At 51.8% G+C, this 22,075-nt stretch overlaps 10 protein-coding genes across 10 annotated transcripts; 6 read left to right on the forward strand and 4 right to left on the reverse strand.

The window, feature by feature from the left end:
* Positions 1-845: 845 nt before the first annotated feature.
* On the reverse strand, positions 846-2,558 carry BDZ99DRAFT_565664 (uncharacterized protein). Its single transcript, XM_033727500.1, has 3 exons — positions 2,472-2,558; positions 2,113-2,393; positions 846-2,040 (listed from the first exon to the last, which is right to left on the reverse strand). Exons 1-3 carry the CDS (start codon positions 2,517-2,519, stop codon positions 1,122-1,124), a joined length of 1,248 nt encoding a protein of 415 aa, XP_033582691.1. The 5' UTR covers positions 2,520-2,558; the 3' UTR covers positions 846-1,121.
* A 3,113-nt stretch (positions 2,559-5,671) lies between these two features.
* BDZ99DRAFT_493709 (acyl-CoA dehydrogenase family member 11) lies at positions 5,672-7,320 on the reverse strand. Its single transcript, XM_033723256.1, has 2 exons — positions 6,839-7,320; positions 5,672-6,788 (listed from the first exon to the last, which is right to left on the reverse strand). The coding sequence occupies exons 1-2, from the start codon at positions 7,169-7,171 to the stop codon at positions 5,763-5,765; spliced, it is 1,359 nt and encodes a 452-aa protein (XP_033582692.1). The 5' UTR covers positions 7,172-7,320; the 3' UTR covers positions 5,672-5,762.
* Positions 7,321-7,391: 71 nt separating this feature from the next.
* BDZ99DRAFT_432430 (alpha/beta-hydrolase) lies at positions 7,392-8,931 on the forward strand. The gene is made up of 4 exons (XM_033717336.1): positions 7,392-7,552; positions 7,606-8,251; positions 8,309-8,459; positions 8,515-8,931. Exons 1-4 carry the CDS (start codon positions 7,523-7,525, stop codon positions 8,645-8,647), a joined length of 960 nt encoding a protein of 319 aa, XP_033582693.1. The 5' UTR covers positions 7,392-7,522; the 3' UTR covers positions 8,648-8,931.
* A 180-nt stretch (positions 8,932-9,111) lies between these two features.
* Positions 9,112-10,685, forward strand: BDZ99DRAFT_405987 (alcohol dehydrogenase). Its single transcript, XM_033716440.1, has 3 exons — positions 9,112-9,514; positions 9,567-9,993; positions 10,048-10,685. The coding sequence occupies exons 1-3, from the start codon at positions 9,491-9,493 to the stop codon at positions 10,605-10,607; spliced, it is 1,011 nt and encodes a 336-aa protein (XP_033582694.1). The 5' UTR covers positions 9,112-9,490; the 3' UTR covers positions 10,608-10,685.
* Positions 10,686-10,902: 217 nt separating this feature from the next.
* On the forward strand, positions 10,903-11,792 carry BDZ99DRAFT_432437 (uncharacterized protein). The gene is made up of 5 exons (XM_033717337.1): positions 10,903-10,995; positions 11,045-11,187; positions 11,237-11,375; positions 11,426-11,486; positions 11,547-11,792. The coding sequence occupies exons 1-5, from the start codon at positions 10,923-10,925 to the stop codon at positions 11,614-11,616; spliced, it is 486 nt and encodes a 161-aa protein (XP_033582695.1). The 5' UTR covers positions 10,903-10,922; the 3' UTR covers positions 11,617-11,792.
* A 729-nt stretch (positions 11,793-12,521) lies between these two features.
* Positions 12,522-14,569, forward strand: BDZ99DRAFT_505447 (MFS general substrate transporter; the record flags this gene model as incomplete). Its single annotated transcript, XM_033724107.1, has 7 exons — positions 12,522-12,551; positions 12,607-12,920; positions 12,977-13,082; positions 13,134-13,346; positions 13,396-13,487; positions 13,551-14,205; positions 14,292-14,569. 7 exons carry the CDS (start codon positions 12,522-12,524, stop codon positions 14,496-14,498), a joined length of 1,617 nt encoding a protein of 538 aa, XP_033582696.1. The 3' UTR covers positions 14,499-14,569.
* A 167-nt stretch (positions 14,570-14,736) lies between these two features.
* BDZ99DRAFT_432442 (uncharacterized protein) lies at positions 14,737-16,471 on the reverse strand. The gene is made up of 2 exons (XM_033717338.1): positions 15,624-16,471; positions 14,737-15,561 (listed from the first exon to the last, which is right to left on the reverse strand). Exons 1-2 carry the CDS (start codon positions 16,036-16,038, stop codon positions 14,801-14,803), a joined length of 1,176 nt encoding a protein of 391 aa, XP_033582697.1. The 5' UTR covers positions 16,039-16,471; the 3' UTR covers positions 14,737-14,800.
* Positions 16,472-17,082: 611 nt separating this feature from the next.
* Positions 17,083-17,888, forward strand: BDZ99DRAFT_565671 (uncharacterized protein; the record flags this gene model as incomplete). Its single annotated transcript, XM_033727501.1, has 2 exons — positions 17,083-17,473; positions 17,569-17,888. 2 exons carry the CDS (start codon positions 17,083-17,085, stop codon positions 17,886-17,888), a joined length of 711 nt encoding a protein of 236 aa, XP_033582698.1.
* A 124-nt stretch (positions 17,889-18,012) lies between these two features.
* On the reverse strand, positions 18,013-20,097 carry BDZ99DRAFT_565672 (aldehyde dehydrogenase). The gene is made up of 3 exons (XM_033727502.1): positions 19,383-20,097; positions 18,568-19,320; positions 18,013-18,511 (listed from the first exon to the last, which is right to left on the reverse strand). The coding sequence occupies exons 1-3, from the start codon at positions 19,731-19,733 to the stop codon at positions 18,149-18,151; spliced, it is 1,467 nt and encodes a 488-aa protein (XP_033582699.1). The 5' UTR covers positions 19,734-20,097; the 3' UTR covers positions 18,013-18,148.
* Positions 20,098-20,444: 347 nt separating this feature from the next.
* Positions 20,445-21,365, forward strand: BDZ99DRAFT_471074 (3-beta-hydroxysteroid dehydrogenase; the record flags this gene model as incomplete). The annotated part of the gene is made up of 2 exons (XM_033721705.1): positions 20,445-20,908; positions 20,966-21,365. The coding sequence occupies 2 exons, from the start codon at positions 20,445-20,447 to the stop codon at positions 21,363-21,365; spliced, it is 864 nt and encodes a 287-aa protein (XP_033582700.1).
* Between the last annotated feature and the right edge of the window lie 710 nt (positions 21,366-22,075).

Below are 22,075 nucleotides of genomic sequence, written 5' to 3' on the forward strand. Positions count from 1 at the left end.
AACATGCAGTAAATGCCTCCTTCTCTCCAGGAGATCCATCACGCTTTTGCACACGTGCTATCATGTGCTGAGGGAGGGCATAAAGTTTCCTCTGCCCTCTCGGAACTTGCTTTTCTGCCATGGAGTAGGTTGGTTGGCTTCGGGGTGCAAAACGGACCGTCGCCGTACATGATGGCTGGTGGTGTTCTGGGATCAAATCGTCGAATTACTGAGCTTGATGGAGAGCGTTGTGGACTGGAGTTCACCTTTTAACTTCCCAACGCTTGCAGCTCTCTTTACTATTGCTCTTCGCCACCTTCCCTTTTACCCCTCCTCATTACCGCTTGAAGATACCCTCCAATATAAACATCTGTAAGTGACTTTTAAAATCATCACTTTCACCCGATCAGCTCCCCAAAACTACTTGAAAGCAATCTCTATTTGATACGATCCCCTCTCCGTGATTCAGAGCATCACCATATCCCCTGCCCACCACTCCATGGCGCATCAATGTCATGCTTTTCACACCCGACACCACCACAGCCATGGGACGAACACATGGGCAGTTGATCTGCACCCTCCAGCTCTCCATCGCAGCTTTTGGTCGCATTGTTGCCAGCACTCGAACCAAACAATGAACGAGGAAATCATCCAGGTTTGCTGCCACCATATGGAAAACTATCTGTTTGTGTGAAGGTCCAACTCCAAGTTCATGAGGAAGGAAAGAAAGACGAAAATTGGCTTTATATACCCTAGGGGAGGAGAGATTCACGGTCATGTGGGTGCTTGATTAAACACGTGGGAAAGAGGGTGGTTGGGGGTCAGACCGCGGTAAGATAGTCGGAGATGAAGCGGAAAACGTACACGCCAGATGTGATATGATAGACGTTGACTAAAACCGCACGAAGTATACTTGCCCCTAAAATATGATACAACCATTCTTCTTCAAGCCGTCGTTATTGAATCCCTCATCAAATCAAAGTACATACATCTCTTGTAATTCTCATTCTTCTCGCAGCCGAACCTCCAGTTCCTCGTGATTCATCTCTTGCATTCAAACCGCCCATCAACGTCATCGGTGCTCAGACTCGCTAGGGCCAAGCTCCATTTCTTTTCCCCTTCAAGCTCTTCAAATTCCCCATCTACCAGTCCGGAAGAGTGGAGTATATAGCCCCTGAACACTCATCATCGTCGGGGTTGGACATCCCATCCGCATGATACGGCATATCCTTAGCATTCCCACAAAGATACATCACCGTCTTCTTCCAGCAATCCGTGCTTCCACCACAAGTCCCGTCGTCGTTCCCTACACGCTTCAGATACGCCGCGTTTATCGGGATCATATGCGTTAAATCGCACACAGGGAGGTTGAAGGCCGTAGACAATTCCGCCTGGCCCTGGGACCCACCATTCGCCTCCAGTCTCGAGACCATATCGCCGCCCGATAACTCCGACCTCCAAGCCTTGGTGACGCTCTGCGTGAACTCGCTCGAGAGCACGACCTGCTCGAGCGTGAGAAAACAGTTGCTCAGCTTTTCCACACCTCTCACGCCTCTCACGCCGTCCGCGGGGTCTTTAATGTTGTGGTACGCATGCTGGAGTCGCTTTTTCAGGCCATCGGCTTCGCCTTCCGCAGATCTTTTCTGGCCGTTTTTGACATACGGATCAAACTGCGCGAGCGTGTACGCGTTACCATCGCCATCGCACCGCGTGTATTCTCCCCACAGCGGCGTAGCACCGCAGACTTCGGCGCCAAACTGCGCGGCGTTGATCTTGATGACAGCTACCTTTTTGTGGTTCCAGAGCCAGCTGATGGCGACGCTAGACAGCGCGGCAATCATTTCGGGCGGGTTGAGGCCAATGGCTGAGGTGACGTCGGCGGCGAAGACGCCGTCCATGAGGATCTGTGGCAGCTGTTGGGCATCGCTGGCGTACACGTAGCCGGGGGCGTTGCTCGGGACTGCGATAAGAGTGTCGTTTGCTATGGTGTAGATGGCATTTTGTAAAGAGATGATGGATTGACTGAGGGCGTCTGATGCTTGAGCGAACTCGTCGAAGAGTCTGTGTATCAATGTTAAGTGCTATTAAGGTAGACGAGCATAAGGCAAGGGAATGGAACTCGGCGAAGCGCACAATTGCGGTGGATTCGTTCCCAAAGCACCAAAGACGCCTCCTAGGAGACTGACACCGGCGCCAACGAATTTTGCTTCGGGTACGGCCCATGCTGCGGCAGGAAGGAAAGTGGAAAGTATGCTCATCGAGCCAACAGTGTTGTCTTTCGGGACATCTCCGTCATCTGTGAACACTTCAGGCATACCGGAGAGAAATCCCGTCACTGCGCCGTGGACATTGCCGATATTTGACACCATGCGCACGAGATAATTGCTGTAGTTTTGCATGGCCCACAGCACGAACTGCTCGCAATGAAGAAGGTTAGCATAAACGGTACTGTGTATGGGAGAAGGGGTTGAACTTGAGAAGATTCGGCTTACATATCCCATTCCACCAGCCACCTTGCAGTCTTCTTCATTAAAGGCCATGTTGCACCTTTCCCCCAGCGAACGACATTCAAAGCTGTTCTGGCCTGGTGCGTATCTCTTCAACGTACTTTGTATGTTCGCATCCCATGGCGTAGTAGCGACGCCATTCTTGACGCCATATTGGTTAGTAATTGTCTGGAACCAGATGCCGACGTCGTTTGAGGTCCAGAGATCTTGAGTGCCGGCGATTGAATCGTAACAGAAGTCATTCACGTCCCGTTGCTGGAATATAAGTGACGCTAGACTGCTTCCTATATTCACTACTATTAGGCTTTGCTATTTAGCGAAGGGATAAGCAAAGACCAACCTAATAGCGAGAGAGCTACGAAAAGCTTTGAAAACATGTTCGTGGAATATTGACGACGGAAAGGGGGCCTAGAGGGTTCGTATAAGATCGTACCCTTTGATTGTTTTGAGTTGACAATGAACACGTTGGAAAGGAAAAAGTTGATGAGAGATCGTGAGATGATAGTGCTGTGAGATGAGGAGGAATGGGCGAACCGGAGAACGATTTATATACCTCTACTCCACAGGCTGCCGACATAGCCACAAGATGTCTCCGTTCATGAAATTTTGTCGTTCTCGCTGACGTAGTTGAGAATAGATGAGCAGACTCTTCTTGAGAGATCCACTTCCAACAGAGCCTCCTCCCTAAGGAAGAACTCTCTAACCCTTCTAGGGACTAAGAGCCTCATGGCCAACCGCGAACTGCCCACTACCAAGCATACTTGCTCTACTCAACTTAGTCTGATTTCACTTATCTGCTTCCTTCCGTCTAGGATGGGGGCATTGCGCAAAATGTGGGCGTCCTTACCCCGGGGTACAGATAGGGGCCAAGACCAGTGGAGCAAGATTGTAACGGAGGATTTTTAGACCCACATAGGAACCCGGGATACGCAAAGGGCCTAGGAATTTAGATGACGTCTACGGCAGTTTTGGTACTCGGGATATAGCCGTGCGGAGAATATCGCGTCCAGGCTTGGATCTTCAGCGTCGAACTGAGTTGCCGCATCATCTTCTCTTGGATATCTCGCCGCTGGATGGACCTAGAAAAGAATCCATAAAGCTCAATTAAGTATCTCTTTCTATAGAATCACCTAGGAAGCGCAGAGAAATGGTGGATCATCCCATTACCGAAATGAGTCTGATCAGATCTCTGACCCTAGTCTTTGTACGATCGTAAATCTGTAGGATGTGAATAGAAGGCTGCGCCATTTGTAAGTGACGAACATGCGACATTGCATGCGACACCTGCTGGGAAAGATTAGTTTGACAACCATTGGTGGACCCTGAGCACAGCCTTTAGATATACCATTCACGCCACATTGTGACAATCCCTGGTCCAACCTATCGGCTCACTGCGGTGGAATCGTAGGCTAATTGGGGTCTACACCTTATTTCCAGCCTCATGACGATATGTGCTAGAGGCTCAATCTTCTCGCTAAAAGCAGCGAAAGTCCAAGGGTGGGCCCTTGGAGGAAGGAACAACGTCGTATCGTAATACTATCATGAAACTCCGCTGATGAGCAAACCGCTGGTATGCAGCAGGCTTGCTGATAACAAGCAAGCCGTAGATAAATTCATCGGAGCCGCCGAGTGACTTTGAAGAGCCAGATCCGAAGAATCATTCACCTTCCCTTGACTTTCATGGTCGTCGTCAACTTGGTGCTACCCAAACTCAAGCATTCAGAAACAAGCAAGCAAAGCGTGCGTGAACACTTTCTTTTCAGTAACCTAGGCTTGCCATCTGTTGGCTGTGATATTATTCAAATGAGCTCTGCCCCATTTCAGTTTAGTGGAGGCTGCTGCGCCCCTGCTTACCATCTAGCATGGCCGCAAGGCTATCAACCTTATCAGACTACTTGCGTCGATCAAACATTGAAACATCAACTAATATTTTTGTAACTTCGACGAAATCGCATTGACAAAAGTGTACAATAGCGTGATAACCAACACTAGCCGGTGGATATTTCAAACGAGGGTAGACATGATATAATTAGAAAGATAGGCTTGCTCTAAAGATTTTTGAAGAAGTGGATCAGCTTGACTGTATTCACCAGGCGGAGCTGAGCATTCGGTGGGGCAGTTGCTCCATATTCCAAAGCAGAGGTAAGTGGCCTGGTGGTCGAAAACTTGAAATTACAGACGTAGGTAGAATACAACAACGAGGCTGATGCAAAACCATGCAAATATCTGTGCCCTTGCGCGATTTTCGATTATCACGCTTGAGCTGTGGAGAGGAACAAGTAACGCTAGCCATGAAGAGGAGTAACGGGAGGTAGAGATGAATGAAATGATCGAGAGCGAGAGAGAGAGAGGTGTTTGATCTTGGTGTGGAGATGCAATGTTGTTTGAGCTTACTGGCGAAAAGAACGCTAGGTCTGATGAGGCATAGCCAATCCAGGTACATCTTTACAACTCTCGTTTTCTGCTCAGAAGATGGAAAGCTTCCCTCTAAACGAGTTTGGCTTTCCAAGCGTAGTATATAGTTGAGTCTAGGTTGCAAGTTGGAGGCCTCGGTCGCTTTGACGTGAGATTCTATAGTGCGAAGATTTTAGGCAATTTGATTCCGAATCATGGTATTGAACATCACGTATTTAAAGCGGAAGTGGGCAATGTGAATAAGGTACGAAATCTGGGTAATAGCCATTTCCGACCTCACAACTCTTTCCAATAATATAATCTCAAGCTTCACCATGACGGTCCAAGCACACGACCCTCCATCATTCAAGCCGCATCCACTATACGCCTCCTTCACCTCCTTTCCACTCTCGCCAACGGCTACGCTCATCACTGTAGCAGGCCAAGCCGCCTAAGACCCAGAGACGGGCGAAATACCGTCCGATCTCTCCTCTCAGATCGATCTCTGTCTTCACCGCCTTCAGGTCATCCTCGAACATGCGGGTGCGGGCAAGACCGATATCACTCGCCTCATGTACTACATTGCTCAGGCCGGCGTCGATCAGGTAGAGAATAGTGAGGGCAAAGGCGCCGCACCAAAGTTCATTGGAGGAAAGGTTGGGGAGTGGCTTGAAGGAAATCGACCCGCTAGCTGTTTTCTGAGAGTCTTTGGGATGAGTGACGAACGGTTTCTGTGCGAGTTTGAATGCACGGCTATCGTGTCAAAAGGCAACGAAGATAGAACAGTGAAGACTGTCTCAAAATAGAGTAGTTGATGGATGCTACATAGAATCTATGTCTTTTCTTCGCTACTCCGTGTCAATCTTAATAGGGGCGCGGCTCTCATACAATTCCCCAGAACTCCTCTGGCTCCAACTCCCACTTCTTACACAGCTCCTGATACTTCCTCGTGTACTCTTCAAACCTCGTCCGGACACCCTGCGCCGTCTTCATCTGGTCCCTTCCCACTTGATGCCTGTGCGCCGCATCCGGTCCATCCGCGACACGCACGAATCGCGCATATGTCCAAATCTCCGGTAGCGGAGTATGCTGCGTAAGGCCCTGCCCACCATACATCTGCATCGCCTCATCGATCACCTTCAGTAACGCATTCGGAACAAGGATCTTGCTCTGTGCAATGGCGTACTTGCCCGCCTTGTTACCGGCGTAGTCCATCGTGTCGGCAGCATTCAGCACTACTAATCGCATGCTGTCAATCGTCATGCGCATGTCCGCAATCCGCTCGATGTTGCTGTCGAATTGGCCGATGAGCTTCCCACGCGGCTTCTTCCTGGGCTCGATGCACCGAACGAGCGCGAGCTCGTAGGCACGCTCGGCTTGCCCAATCAGCCGCATGCAGTGGTGGATGCGGCCGGGACCAAGACGTCCTTGGGCGATTTCGAAGGCGCGGCCGGGGCCTAGAATGATGTTTTCCTTGGGCACGCGCACGTTGTCGTAGATGTACTCGCCGTGGCCCTCGGGCGCACAGTCGAAGCCCATGATGGTCAGGTTCCGCACCTGTTTTAGACCGGGTGTTCGTGCTGGGACGACGATGGTTGTGTGGCGGTTCCAGGGGTTGGGATTCTCGGGGTCCGAGCAGCCCATGAGGATGTAGATGTTCAGGTCTTCGTTATACTGGCAATTGGCGTAGAGCTTGCGGCCATTGATGATGACTTCGGTGTCTGTGATCTTCATGCTGCAGGCGATGTTGGTGGCGTCGGAGGAGGCGACATCAGGCTCGGTCATGGAGTAGGCCGAGCTCATCTCGCCATTCATGAGGGGTTCGAGCCATTTCTTCTTTTGCTCCGGGGAGCAGTATTTGGCTAGTAGCTCGATGTTTCCAGTCTCAGGGGCGTGGCAGTTCATTGTCTGTAAAGCTCTCAGCACTTGTTTAGAGGAGCTCTTGAAAGGGTATATACCTGCGGAGCCCAGTACACCTTTCCCATGATCTCGGCACAGCAAGAGTACTCGAGATTGGTCAAACCAGGACTCTCCTTAAAGTGATTTGGCAGGAAAAGGTTGAAGAGACCCTGTGCTTTTGCCTTTTGCCTCAACTCGTGGATAATCGGAGGGTTCTTCCATCGGTTGTCCTTTATTTGTGCTTTGAAGATTCTCTCTGCGGGTATACATTCTGTCTCGACCCACTCGTAAACTTGCTTGATCTTCTCGATAGCAAAGGGCCGTAGCTTGGCCTTCACCCACGGCGGGGTGCGGGCAAAAGCCGGGTGGTCCATCAGCGACTCTGATGACATGATGGTGGTGGTTGGGTTCAAGGAGGTGAATTGGAGGTATGAGAAAGACGAGGCTTCGCACGGAAAGACCTCAATTGCTTTTGATCACCACAGGCGCGTATTTTTCGGTCCATGGTTAGCTCGAGTATGGAGTGATAGATCTGGGGCCGAGGTGGTTTGCGGGGAGAGCTTCAGGCGGCGCGGGCGGAAGTCGTTAAGCGTTGGAGCTCCCCAGCCTTCGTCCCCACCAACGTTCGACCATCCCCGGATCTGATGATTCATTGGCCGCTTGGTGTTGAAGAGGCTCCTTTATGTGCCAATCGGTCAGGATGAAGATAGCTGTCAGAAGGCACCTACCTTTCTGTCGTGAAAATGGGAGATTTCGCACAGCCCTGGATTGAGGTAGGTACTTCCATACATCCTTCCTCAAGAGCTTCACACTGACCCCCTTCAAGTTTGAGAAAGAGTTCGGCCAACGTCCTATTCTTCATGGTCCTCTCCAGAGCTGCCTCGATGGCTTTGCAGGCATCGGCGCCGCGCTCGTAGCCAAATATGAGTTTCCTCCACCCGATGCATCCATTGCAACGGAGGACAGGGTGACAGAGGACGGGCTGGCAGTACGTGTCTATACCCCTCCTGGCTATGCTGGAGGGAAACCTGTCGGGGTATACTTCCATGGTGGTGGGTGGGCAATGGGCGACATTAATGGAGACGACCCCTGGTGCCGGGCCATGTCGAAGATGGCTGGAGTGGTCCTCGTCTCAATCGAATACGGCCTTGCTCCAGCAAACGAACATCCCGGCCTGCTGAATGACTGCTTCAAGGGCTTCCAATGGACCCTGAAGAACGCGGTATCATTGGGTGGCGTTGAAGGCAAGATATTTACAGCTGGGATATCTGCGGGCGCAGGCCTTGCTTTGGGAACCGCTTTGAGGGCCATTGATGAAGGCTACGGTGGCTCTCTTGTTGGAGTAGTAGCTCAAGTGCCGGCAACCTGCCATCCTGATGCTGTTCCAGAAAAGCTCAAGTTGAAGTTCACATCGTACACAGAGCATGCTGAAAACACCATTGATACGAATTCAGCGATGAGAGCATTCTGGGGTATGGCATCACCATTGTCTTGTACTGCAGATTTTGTGATGCTAATTGTAACCTCAGACGCATTCGGAGCGCCTCCCACTGATAAATACGCATCACCGCTATTACACGACAAGATCAAAGATCTGAAAAAAGTGTATCTTACAGTCGCTGGACACGACACGCTTCGAGATGATGGCCTCCTCTTCCAGCAAGCGCTTGATGAGAATAAGTAAGCCTTTTCATGGTAACTATAACCCTACCGGAAGATACTAACGTCCTTCAAGAGTCCCTAATAAAATCGATTTCTACGCGGGCTACCCACACTACCACTGGGTATGGCCTTCGAAACATCTTGATGAACCAAGGGCGGAATATCTGGATAACGTGGCGAAGGGGATTGAGTTCGTTATTTCGTGAGCTCCATCTCATCCTCTTTGCCAAAGTCATGCTTGCAAACCAGATCTTCCGCCTTCATAAATTCGATTCTATACAACGAACAAATCGCGTTACCTTCAAGCTCGTCCTTTTGAATTAATTGTCCATCGTGAAATCATCCCAGAGCTTCCTGCGAGCCTTCTTCCTCGTGACTTGAACTCCTCGCGAAAGTTTCTCCGGGTTATACATGACTCGCCAAAGCAATATGGGGTTGACGCATGTATCAGACCATGCTCAGCTTGCAAGCCCATTCGCAAAAACAAATTAATAAAGATCTCATGAAGGGCTCTATATTCAACATGACGTGCTTGAACATCAACAGTATAGTGTGTAGAACGGCAGCTAGCCCTAACAATGTCGAGGGGACGTAAATTACGTGACTAAGCACTACCGCTTCAGCTTCTCCACATATTCAACCTCCACGTCTCACTTCAACCCCGCTCCAAGTATCATGCCCCACCACCACCTGACGGTCTTGGGGGACTTGCATCTCGTTCTCCGACCTCAGCCAGAGCTCATCCCCGCCAATTAGCTTGCGATCCTTAATGCGAGCTTGTAGTAGCCATGGCACCGGTGTGTGTTTTCCGCCGCCGACTGCTGCAACGGCAAAGAGCTGGCAAATTGCATGGGGATGGCTAGCCTAGACTGAGAGCACTCTCGCCGATTGTTCCAGCCGCTACTTACTGTTAAAGCTCATATCAGACACAGAAGAGACCCCTTACGACGGCCAATACCACCTCCTCTACTACTCCCTCAAGCGTTATTTGCAAACCTCTTGGGCAATTTGAGCACCATACTAGACATATTCAGCACAGATTAGCAAAGATGAAGGCTGGCCAGTGGGATCCGGTATGTATGAACACGAACCACGACCACGACTGCGCTAATGCACGTCGTCTAGAAACAAAAGAAGGTTGTTATCAATGACATTCCCAAGCCGGAGGCTGGTCCGGGCCAGTTCCTCGTAAAAATACAATCTGCTTCACTATGTCACTCCGATTTATTGATGGAAATGCGGCCAGACTACAATGTCACACTGGGTCACGAGGGCGTAGGACACATTGAGACCATAGACCCCGCTGCGGAAGGGAAGGGCTTCAAAGTGGGCGACGCCGTTGGCTTCGACTACTTTATCGGCGCCTGCTTTGAGTGCGAAAACTGCATGGTTCACAACATGTGGTGCAAGACGGGAAACTCGCGCCTCCAGGGTTTCATGGTTGACGGATATTTTGCGGAGTATGCTGTGGTAGATTGGCAAAACGCCATTCTTCTGCCAAAGGTACTGGACATGTCCAAGACCGCACCATTGTTCTGTGCTGGAATTACAGGTCAATACACCCCGGCATTCAATTTCTCCATACAACTGCTAACGAAAGCACCAGCCTTCCATGCTGTCGATAGCTGCGAATTGAAGCCCGGCCAGTGGCTTGCTGTTATCGGGTGCGGCGGACTTGGACAGTATGCAACTCAATACGCAAAGGCAATGGGTTTCAAGGTCATCGGCATCGACATCAGCGACGATCAGCTTGCAATGGCTAAGAAAGTTGGCGCAGATGCCACCTTCAACTCTATGACAAACAAAGGGTACTTGGACGAGATTAAGAAACTTACGGACGGCGGCTGCCATGCGTCGGCTGTCTTCGCTGCGTCCAACCCTGCTTATGCTGGAGCAACAAAGGTGCTTCGCATAGGAGGTCTGTTGATGGTCATTGGTATTGCACCAAAGCCCCTTGAGTTCTCCACATTCGACCTTACTACAGGTGTATACCGTGTGAAGGCGGACAGCACGAGCATTCCTCAACGCATGAAGAAGGCAGTTGACTTCACTGCGAAGCACAACATTCAACCTGACGTTGATTTCAGGAAGATTGAAGATTTGCCTGCTATGGTTGAACAGATGCACTCCGGCAAGGCTGAGAAGAGATTGGTTGTCGTATTTTAAGCTCGCTTCCCACCCTTGTAGAATCATCCTGGTTACATGAATATATAACCATCACAAGAAAGCTCCCTTCGATGCCACCTTGAATTTTTCATTTGTTCTGTATTGTCAATCCTCATAAGATTGCCACTAGCCAGGCACGCATGACCTTCTTTCTTAATATCTAATTTGGAAAGTGTCACGACGATAACCCCGCTCCTAAATTCGGTCTGCCAACCCGCGTAACTAGACTAGTGCCCTTACCATCGCGTATAAGACCATGCTGACAGTTAGTATCATTTCCGAAATCCACCAGGTACATGTCACTGCTCACTCAACATGGTCCACAAAAAGATTGACCACCAGTTCGCTTTTAAAGAATTAGAATATGAGACAGAAGAGAACTATCAACGTAAGACATCAAGTCCTAAGCAACGAAAACCTGCACTGACTTCCACTAGCATGCATCAAGCTTTCTTTCTTCTTCAGCAAGCTTCCACACGTCTCATATGAGCACTTTCACAAACACTACGCTCATGTACATGCCGACTTGACCGTAGCCTCAAAGAATTTCAACGTGTGCAAAATTCAAAGATATGTACAGGTAATATTATCTTACAAAATTAAACCTGTCCCTATTCACGATATTTCAGACGCATCAAACGCCCGAGATGAAAGAAAAGGTCAAGTCACTAGGAATGGACCTACTTGACTACGACGGATGCTCTCAGATATGGGTCAAGTCGTGGGATGATTGGGAGAAGTTCTTCACAAGTCCAGAGTACGCCGCAGGCAAGTTATCTGTCAAGATTCGACCACCAATATAAACTAACACATTGTAGCCTTGGGCCCTGACTGTGCTAACTTCATGGACACCTCGAATGGAATCAAGGTTATGGCCGGGTACGTTCAGCGAGTATCTTGAAGGAATGGAGTCATTTCAGATGCTGACTTCTAACTCAGGACCGATCTCATCGTGTTCGGGAAAGCTATTCCTGACTGTGATGCCAAGGATGGACTCGCTAGCACTTGAACGACGTTGATCCTTCAGAACACTGTTATCATCAGCGATGATAAACCCAACCAGCTGGCCTTGCCTTGGACAAGTAGATCTAATGAACCACTTCATATTGAGTCCAACCTTTAGGGCGTTGCTCATCCCTCAAAACTGGAGAACCGTATCTCAATTTAAGACAAGAATTGCAAGCGAAATTCTACCTGAAAGGACTTCCTCCTTCATTCATCTAACTTCTCGCACGTGAAGATCAAATTAGTAAGGGTTAAGCGAATACTGGCCACGAAGCCATGAATGTCCTCGCCTTTCATCTACCTAACGTCTAAGAAGGCGCAAGACGTTACTGCTCGACGTTAGTCTACCATGTGTCAAGCATCATCCGCCGCCGTCCGACGTCAAGCCAAGAAATTCCAGCCCCATAAGCCTCCAGAGTGGTAACGACTGACCAATAGCACCCTTTCCACATTTCAGCTCGGTCCGGATCTTTGGTCTTCCAGCAGCCGGGTACTGTGATCCTGCAGGAAAAGGGCACCCGGACCCCAGATCTGACCCAGTTTCGGCAAAGCGTCCCAGCCTCGCTACCCCAGACAATCACAAGCCTCCACTTTCTCCAGCTGGCGGTGCGCGGGATGCAGCTTTTGTGGAGCCTGGCACGTTTGAGGGCGGGGTCTCGACCCGCTAGATTAGGGTCATGCGGAGGGCCATGGCAAGGCTAGTGCTGGATGATCATAAAATGTCATCTCTGTCGACGGATTTCTGTTCGTTTTTTCCTGCCATCAAACTCAAGTTCGCTCACTTTCGTCATGGCCATCGAAGAAGAAACGTATAGCCGCCCCTCCTCTACGGAGAAGGGTGATGATGAGAAGGTTGAGGAGATCCATGGAGATCTCGTTACTACGGGTGCCCCAGATGTTCCTCTTCAGATGACCTGGAAGACATGGGCAGTCATTTTCGTAAGATTCATCTCTCAACTTTCAAGCTGGAGACTGAAATGATAATGATCTTCAGGTGCTCTCCTCGACATTTGGACTCAGTTTCTGGCCCGTTCCTACCACCGCTGCGCTCCAAACCAAGCTTGCTGCAGAATGGGTCTCTCCATTATCATCCTCCTGGTTTGTCCCCGCCTACACAACCGCCAGCGCAATTGGCTTCTTACTGGCTGGTGCCAATTCCGATCTATTCGGCCGTCGTCTGTTTCTCCTTTTCGGCAATGTTACATGCTGCGTGGGATTCCTCGTTACCGCCACATCAAAAGGTCCCGCCCAATTCACTGCCGGATTGGCTATCACTGGATTCGGAGGTGGATTCTGCCAGATGGCCATGTGAGTAGACCCAGAGTATTGGATTCTTGAGTCCATTTTCTCACATTCTACACCAGGTGCTCGATTCCTGAGCTGATGCCGAACAAATTTCGCCACATCGGTGTGTGTCTTTCGGATGGATTCGTCTTTGTCATTGTTGTTATCGGTCCCATCGTCGGAAGAGTAAGGTCTATTTCGTCTGCCTCGAAGCTGGAAATGCTAAGAAAAAGTCAGTACGCCATCGATGCCGGAAACTGGAAGTACATTTATTACGGAGGATTCGTTGCACAGTTCATGTCTCTGACTGCCCTCTTCCTCTTCTATAAGCCACCAAAGCACCCTAAGGGTATTCCGTGGCATGAAGCGCTCCCCGGCTTGGACTACGTCGGCGCTTTCCTTGTCGTTCCAGGAATCTGTCTCACGCTCGTTGGTATCATCAACACCACCGTAAGTTATGATAGGCACCCAATTCGCAGTCTCTTCTGACAAAGCCTAGTACAAGAAGAGCACCGATATCCTCGTCATCGCCCCAATGTGCGTTGGCTTTGGCGTCTTAGTCCTCTTCGGTCTCTGGGAAACCTTCTCCAAGTAAATTGCCCCCTTTATCTCCCCACCAACCCCCTCTCACCCAACTTCTAACGCCCACCACAGCGTCAAATACCCCCTCTGCCCACCGCGCATCTTCCGCTCCCACAACGGCCGCGAGTTCACCGTCCCCTTCATAATCGCCTTCATCGTCACCATGTTCTACTACGGCATCAACGTCATCTACCCGACCATGATCAACATCTTCTACATCACGCCCACAACCTCGCGCTCCGAAACCCTCCTCCTCACGCTCCCGGGTAACCTCGGCCTCGTCTTCGGCGCACTCCTCCTCATCGCCTTCGGCAACCTCGTCGGCCACTGGAAATGGAGCCTCATCGCCTCGTGGTCGGGCATGACGCTCTTCGGCGGGCTGATGGCGCTCGTGACCCCCTACAACAAGGGTACCATGATCGCCTTCACCTTCGTCATGCAGACCTTCTTCGGCTGGGCGCAGTACGAGAGCGTCGCCTTCACGCAGCTCGGCGTCGGCCAGCACGACCTCGGCATGAGCGGCGGGCTGGCGGGCGTCGCGCGGTATGCGGGCGGCTCGCTGGCGCAGGCGATCTATGTGAGCGTGCTGGCGAATACGCAGAGCGCGCGGGCGGCCGTGACGGTGCCGGCGGCGGCGATGCGCGCGGGGCTGGATGCGACGGCGGCGCAGGAGCTGCTCGCGGCGTTGCCGCTGGGCGCCGAGGCGATTATGAAGGTGCCTGGTGTTGTGAGTTGCCCCTTGTTTTTCTGTTCCCTAACTACCCATTATCATCGATTGTGTAGGGAGCTTGTGCTAATCTTGCGTTTGCGTAGAACGCGGATATCATTGCGGCAGCTAGCGCGGCATTCAAGTGGTCGTATGCCCATGGGCTCAAGATCACGGCGCTGAGCTCGCTGGCGTTTGGCGGCCTGGGGCTTGTCATGTGTCTCCTGGTTGAGAACATTGATGCGAAGATGAATAATAAGACGGAGATTTATCTGGAGAATGATGTTTATGGCGAGCGGAATGAGTTCCATTGAAGGGGCTTGGTTGGGTGTGGAACTAGTAATGTGCAACGCCGGTTCCGAAGAGATATACCTATATCAATGATATTTTCATGTTCAGGAATGGTTCCTTGCTACGTCACTAACTGTCACCCCCGAGATAGTTCTATAATGAAGTAAGCTGGCAAAAGTACTGGTTTCACGCACCGCCTAAAGTCATCAGAGGACGTTGAAGCATTCCGGCATGGTCCACTACTTAATAGTGATCAATCACGAGAGGAAAGAGTAAAATCTTCGAATTCCCTTAAAGCCTCATCTACTCCCCTAACCTCCCACACTCACGGTATAATCTTCGCGGCCTTCATCCTTTCAAACACCGGCCCCCACGCCCCCATCACGCTCCTCTCCTCCTCAAACCCCGTCCCATACATCTTCGTCATATCATACTGCCTATCGAAATCAAACTGCGTCAGCAAGAAATACTCGAACCCCTGAAACGTCCTCTCCGAGTCCGCATGGCCCTTCTGCAGCCCATGCTTCGCCTCCAGCTCGCTCCATTGCTTCATGTGCTCTTTGATATACTGCCGCACTTCGGGTGACTTTGAAGTCGGCGCCGTCCCTTTCAGCCCGAAATACGCGCAGAGCTGTGGCCATTTCGAGCTCCACGTCTCGGGGGATTTGGCGTCGGCGACGTTGTACCCCTCCCCTTTGCTCTCCTTTGGCAGGGTGAGGGACAGATGCAGCGTTTGTCTAGCAATCATATCGGAGCTAGAATCGTTGCTTTTTGCGGCCCAGCTGGCGTCTGTGCCGGGGAAGGGACAGTCCGCGCCCTCGCCTTCCACGGCGCGGTACAGCGAGAGGTAGATGCCGAGGACCGTGCCGAGGGAGTAGAAGTTCTGGTTGGGCACGAAGCCGATGATGATGTCCGGGCGCGTGTCGCACCAGTTCCAGCGCTTGTTTTTGGCGTAGGCGGTCAGCCAGTCGAGCTGGGGGTGGTAGAAGAGGGCGTCGTGGTAGGGGGGCTTGAGGCGCGGGAGGGATTCGGCTAGGGGGACGTGGATGTAGTCCGTGGGATGGGCGGAGAGGAGGTGGCAGCCATCTTCAGGCGATGTGTTAGCATGCGTTGTGAGAGTCTGGGAGATGGGGTTCCGAGTAGCTTACACATCTTCGCTCCGGTCTGCAATACCACGAACTCGAGCTTGGGACTCAAGTGATCTACCGCTATCGTACTCCTCTTGAACATGTCTACCGCGTCTTCTAGCTCTTGCTGCAGGTCCTTGTTCGCCTTGTACGCTAGGTAGTACACATGTGTGACCTCTTCGATCCCATCAGTCTTCTCTTTCATCGCTGCTTCTAGCTCTTCTTGGCTTCCCTTGAGCAAGTCAATCCCGCTGACGATATTCAGCCTCGAGTCTTTCGGCCATTTGGAGTCTTCCAGTGATAGTGGTCGGTTTGTCAAGGCGTGCACTTTCGTCCAGACGCCCTTTTTGGGGTAGTCGTTCAATATCTCATTCACGAAGGCCCATCCCGTAACGCCCGAGGCGCCAAAGATGAGGGCAGATTTCCCTCCTGCCATGTCTGAAGCCGATGTAAGGTATTTCGAGGGATGATGACTTGTTATGAGAGAATGGAAGGTTTGTTTGCTGCTTGTTTGCTCCTGAAGTGTGACCAAAGGGAGTGACGATCGTCACCTAATATGGGGAAAGTTGAGCAAGGGAGAAATCGATGGTACGAAGATTCAATTGAGACGCAAGGACACTCCGACATCCAAGTTACCTAGTATTGGGTCTTTGAGAAGACAGTTTCATTCAAGGAAGACGGAACCCAGCCGGTCTCCAGTCGTCCTGCCCCTCCCCCGCGTTACCTAGGTACACGACGCCGCAATTCGCTCCCGAAACTTGCATACGCGCTAGGTCGTATTGACAGGATTGTGCCATTGTGCCATGTTCATCACGAGACTCCTAATCTCAATCCTCGTGAAGATCAATGTGGTAAATTTTAGGCACAGCCCCTCCGACGAAGCTCTGCCCCTGCTGTTCATGAAAACCGTCGAGTCATGCCGTAAGCAGGGGCTGGGGATATATGAATCATGGATCGACAGTGCATCGAGGGGCACATCTGCGTAACTTTATCCGCACTTCTGCTGTCGACCCTGGGCGACTTCATGTACGAGAGTCAGGCATGGAGTCGGAGATGCGACGTCGCGACTCGTAGCGGTAGGCTTGACTTCGATTAAAAAAGAAAAGCACGGGATGCATGACTGCCGGCTTCGGAGGAGACCCTGGAAGGGTTTGAGTGTGATTAAATGCAGGGCTGGCAATATGCACGAGATTTGGTATGCTTAGAAGAGCAGAATGATTACGAGGTCGTACATAGGGTACCTTCGATGAGCAGACCAGACTCCGAGAACTCCTACCCCCCGCTGCGGGGGAAAGCAGTACTGTACCTTTTGAAACTTCCTTTCCAGAAAAAGTAAACAACATGTTATATTTCTTTCTGTTAATGACGTATTATACCCTTCCCACTTCAATCCAAACCAACCTTACCACAATAGCCATTCTCACACATTGAATCGTGATCGACATCTCAATAGCCTCACCCGCCTCACTACTCGCCCATCATGACCACCGAACCCCCCACCACCCACACCCCCGGCATCTTCTACGTCGCCTCGCGCATCTCCAACCCCAACCTCCCCGTCCCGCTCTTCACGACCTGGTACAACCTCATCCACATCCCCGACATCCTCAAAACCTCCGGCATCCGCTCCGCCACGCGCTACACCTCGCTCTCCCCCGCCACAGCACCGAAGCCATACCTCGCGCTCTACCCCTGCGAGCTCGAGTTCCTGTCATCAAAGGAGTTCCTCACGGACATCCCCTTCGCGAGCGAGCTGCTGAAAGTGCCGGATGAGAATGGGGTAGAGGGGGACGGGAGCAGTTTCAAGGTCGCGGACTTCGATACGAGGGGGTTTGAGACGTTGGGGGAGTGGAGTAAGGAGGAGCGAAAACGTATGTGTTATATATTTCCTTTAGTCCCATTCCTCCCATTCCTCCCATTTCCCTTTAGCTCTTCCACGTCCCATTGACTCTTTTCTCGCCCACAGCTGGACCCTCCCCCTTCCTCGCCACCGTCCTCTTCAACAGCTCCGCCACCTCCACCGAGCGCCTGGCCATCGAGTGCGCGCTGCACGGCCTCGTGCCGTCCCGCACGCGGCTGTATAAGCTGAATTTCGTGTGGGGCCGGGAGGAGAAAGCCAAGTCTGAGGAAGAGGAGAAGAAGCCCGCGGGGTATTTGGCCCTGCACGAGTTCAGCGAGGAGGAGTTTTCGCGGGACGCGTTTAGGACGGCGCAGGGGGCGATGAATGGGGAGGAGGTGGAGGTGCAGGGGTATGAGTTGAGCTTTGCGGCGGGGGAGGTGGAGTAGGAGAAAGAGACGGTGGGGGGGTGAGGCGAGAGGGGTGATGGGGTGATAGAGATGAATTGGGTTGACTGAATGACGGTTGTAAAGATTAGTGTAAGCATAGCATTCAAAACAGCATCAGAGCGTTGGTTCTCATTATATGTTCAACATTTGTGCCTACGTAGCGTACATATACATTTGTGAGACTCGCCCAGTCATCATTGCCCCTTGGACGCAAAGAGAGAGTTGGTCAACCTCGTCATAAAGCTTCTTTCAACAATTTTTTAGTAGTTCATGTTGACCATGATGGTCTTCGTCTCCGTGAAAGCCCGTAGGGCATGAATACCGCACTCTCGGCCAACACCGCTCTCCTTGACTCCGCCGAACGGCGCACACATGAACATCATGCTGACGCAGTTGACACCAACCATGCCAGACTCGAAGTCAGACGCAACTCGCAGAGCCTTGTTGATATCCTGGGTGAAAACACCCGCCATGAGGCCGAAGTTGGTGTTGTTGGAGAGCTCCATGATCTCTTCCTCGGTCTTGAACGACCTGACGACTGAAACCGGGCCGAAGATTTCTTCGGTGTGGATCTCGGACTTGATGTCGACGTCTGTAAAGACGGTGGGTTCGAGGTAGAAGCCCTAGAGGGGGCGTGTTAGCTGCTGAGGCTTCACTCGTCGAGAGGGTGGGTGCTTACGCTTGTGCCGATCCTCTTTCCACCAACCAACAACGTGCCCTGTCCCTTTTGGCCGCGCTCAATAAATCCAGTGACGCGCTCGAACTGGGCCTTGTCGACCAAGGGCCCGATGTTCGTGCCCTCGGCCTCTGGGTCACCGACCTCCTTAGCCTTCGCTTCCATCGCGGCCTTGTAGCCGGCGATGAACTTCTCGTAGATGCCTTCTTGGACATACACGCGGCTGGCAGCAAAGCAGACCTGGCCGGTGTTCGCCGTGATGGCATTGGCACACCACGTAACCGCGTTTTCGAGGTTGGCGTCGTCAAAGACAACAGCAGGCGACTTGCCTCCGAGCTCGAGTGTTACGCGCTTGAGATTCGACTTCGCTGCCATCTCCTGAATCTTCTTGCCCGTGGAGATGCTTCCAGTGAACGAGACCTTGCGGATGCGCATGTGGCTGGCGATGAGGGCGCCGGTGCTCCCATCACCGGTGAGAATCTGGAAGACGCCGGGGGGGAAGCCGGCTTCTTTGATGAGAGTACCCAGCGCCGCTGAGGAGAACGGAGTCTTCTCAGATGGCTTGAGGATGAATGTGTTGCCGGTGGCGAGTGCAGGAGCGACCTTCAGACCGATGGTGCCCACGGGGCCGTTCCAGGGGACAATGCCAGCGGTGACGCCCAGAGGCTCGTTGCGCACGATCTTAAGGAAGCCGTCCTCCTGCGGCCAAGACTCGCCGCCGAACTTGTCTATCCAGCCTGCGTTATACCGGAAAGCCTGTCATACGAAGGTTAACGGAGTGCTCCATTGCTTTCACAGAACAAACGGGGATATCATACCTCAGCACAAAGTCCAATCTCAAAGGCACCGAAAGCCCCGTACGGTGCACCCAAAGAAATTCGACTTAACGCCGCGATGTCTTTTCCATGCTTCTCGATCAGATCGGCGAACTTGTACATGATGTTTCGGCGCTCGGTGGGAGCCAGCTTCTTCCAGCCCTTAGCCGCGTTCTCTGCGCCTGCCACGGCAATATCGACATCCTCCTCGCCGGCCAGAGCAACGTCGTCAGCGATCAGGGAGCCATCTTTGGGGTTGTAGAGGGAGAGCTTCTTGCTGTTCTTCGAGTCGACGAATTCGTTGTTGATGAAGAGCTGCTTGGGGAGGTTCTTCTCGTTCCAGGAGAAGGCCATATTTGCAGAATTTGTGGTGTGTGGATTTGAGAACTGCGGTGCGGGGATTGAAGAGTTGAGGGGTGGAGAGCTAGGAAAGGGAAGGCTAAGGGGAGGCCTTCGAGCTGTTGTGAGGTGGTTGATTTGGAGGAGGAGAAGCAAATGGCAAACGATTTGAGAGTTACGAGACCGTTAATATGCTCACAGCGGGGTAGGTACTGAGTACATGTGTTTCTCACACCAATGCGCATTCCCTATCTCCATTCTCTAACCCCGGGCCAGACCTCTGTTGGCGGGGCATTGCCACGACTCGGAGCTTCAGCAGAGCCACAGCTGTGCACCTCTCGTTTTCTTCGGCCGGACGCACTTTGTTTTCCGCCCTGCGCCGGACGTCACCCGGCAGAAGTTAGCTGGGATGCGTGGTGGGTGAGTCTAAAAGAGGGGCGGGAGCTTGGCGACATCAGATTCGAGCTTTCCCCCTTTCAGCAGCCTCATACTCATCCCCACCAACCACCACCCCTCTACGTGACCCCAGACGGGAGCGACGGCACGGCACCATGCGGGGTGTGCTGGAACGCGTTCTGCTCCAGCACCGTGCGGTGTGAAGTTATCATAAGAGGCTTCATTATGCCTGACTGTCAATTCCTGCCCCTGACTGACCTTCAACCCTCAAATTGACAAAAAGCTGATACATAGCCCTCAAACCCATCCTACAGCTACTATAACGACAAAATGACGACCAAAGTCGCGTTAATCACTGGTGGAGCAAGTGGAATGGGCCTCGCGGTCGCGCAGGCTCTAGCAAAGCGTGGAAACTGGACACTACATCTCGTCGACCTCAATGCTGAAGCAGGAGCCAAAGCGGCGGCAGACCTCCCCAACGCCCATTTCCACAGGACCAACGTGACCTCATACGCTTCGCTTGCTTCTACTTTTGAAGCCGCTTTCAAAATCTCAGGCTCGATCGACTTTGTATTCGCGAACGCTGGCATTGTAGAACGAGATGACTTCTACGCAAAGTCAGATCTCGCTATACCCCCCGAACCGAACCAGTTGAGCATTGATATCAACCTGAAGTCGGTGGTCAACACAGCCTATCTAGCGCTACATTTCTTCCGGAAGAGCCCCCACAAGGGAAAGGATGGAGTCTTGATAGCGACGGCGAGTTGTGGTGGACTGTACCCATCTGAGTTCTGGTAAGACTTCCAAGCTCTCGAACTATTAGAGTCTCCTGCTAACTAGAGATGTTACAGCCCCATGTACTCCGCCGCCAAAGCTGGTGTGATTCACTTCATCCGCAGCATCGCCTACTCCTACCACGCAAACGACGGAATTCGGACATACGCCATCTGCCCTGGAACAGTCAAGACGGGTCTTATGACTGGTGAGGAATGGAAGTCGTTCCCAGAGGAGTACTTCACCCCGATATCTACTCTCGTCAACTCGGCGACAACGCTGGTTGATGGCGGTGCCCTGGAGGACGCGTTTGGCGTCAAGTTGCCGGCGGAGAAGGCGTACAGTCTGGCTGTCGAGATCAACGGGAAAAACCACTACTTCAGGAACCAAGTGCCTTTCTGCGACGACCAGATGGCGGCAGTGATGGCGAAGACGAGCATGGAGGCGCAGGCTGCGAGGATTAACGGGACGAAGTAGGCCTGAGCCGGGTTGACTGCTTCGAGGGTACGACGTTGCAATTGTCGCCTTTTGATACCCTACATACCAATAACCAGAAACCACTATTGTGGTATCTACTCATCAGCTGTCCTCCATCTACTTCACTCAACATCATCATAGCAGCCATCTCGCTACCGCCATGCATTACCTCACAAACATGACACGTCCCACCCAAAATGTGGAGAAAGTGGTCGGGCCAGCGTCGTCGCGTGGGTGGAAAATATGATCCGGGGAAAGCTAACGCGCCTCATTACTCATGCTGCAGGTATAAGCGGCATAGCATGACTCGATCCAGCCTTCCCTCTCAGATTTCTTCTCGAGAATTCAACCAAATGCATCCGAACCCAAGCCCGGTCTAAATCCTTGTCGTCGGCAATTGATTCTCAACTAGAGAACTGCCTTCAATTGCCGCTGCATCTAGCTGAGCCTGTCTTGAATGTTAGAATGGTTACCTCACCTGTTTTATACTCTTCATCAGATCATCGTCACTCTCTACTAGTTTAGAATCTAGGACAGCAATCTAGCATAGCTTTATTCTTCAAATGAAGAGCATCTTTGATCGGAACGGCACGGAGACATGTAAAGTAAGAGATCACCGAGGGTATGTGTGCCACGCCGCGTGCATGTCACCCCTACAAAATTTCTCTACGCGGTTAGATCTGTAAATACTTGCTACAATACTGGACAAA

The sequence above is a fragment of the Mytilinidion resinicola genome (assembly GCF_010093595.1).
Source record: "Mytilinidion resinicola strain CBS 304.34 unplaced genomic scaffold BDZ99scaffold_2, whole genome shotgun sequence".
Lineage (NCBI taxonomy): Eukaryota > Fungi > Ascomycota > Dothideomycetes > Mytilinidiales > Mytilinidiaceae > Mytilinidion > Mytilinidion resinicola.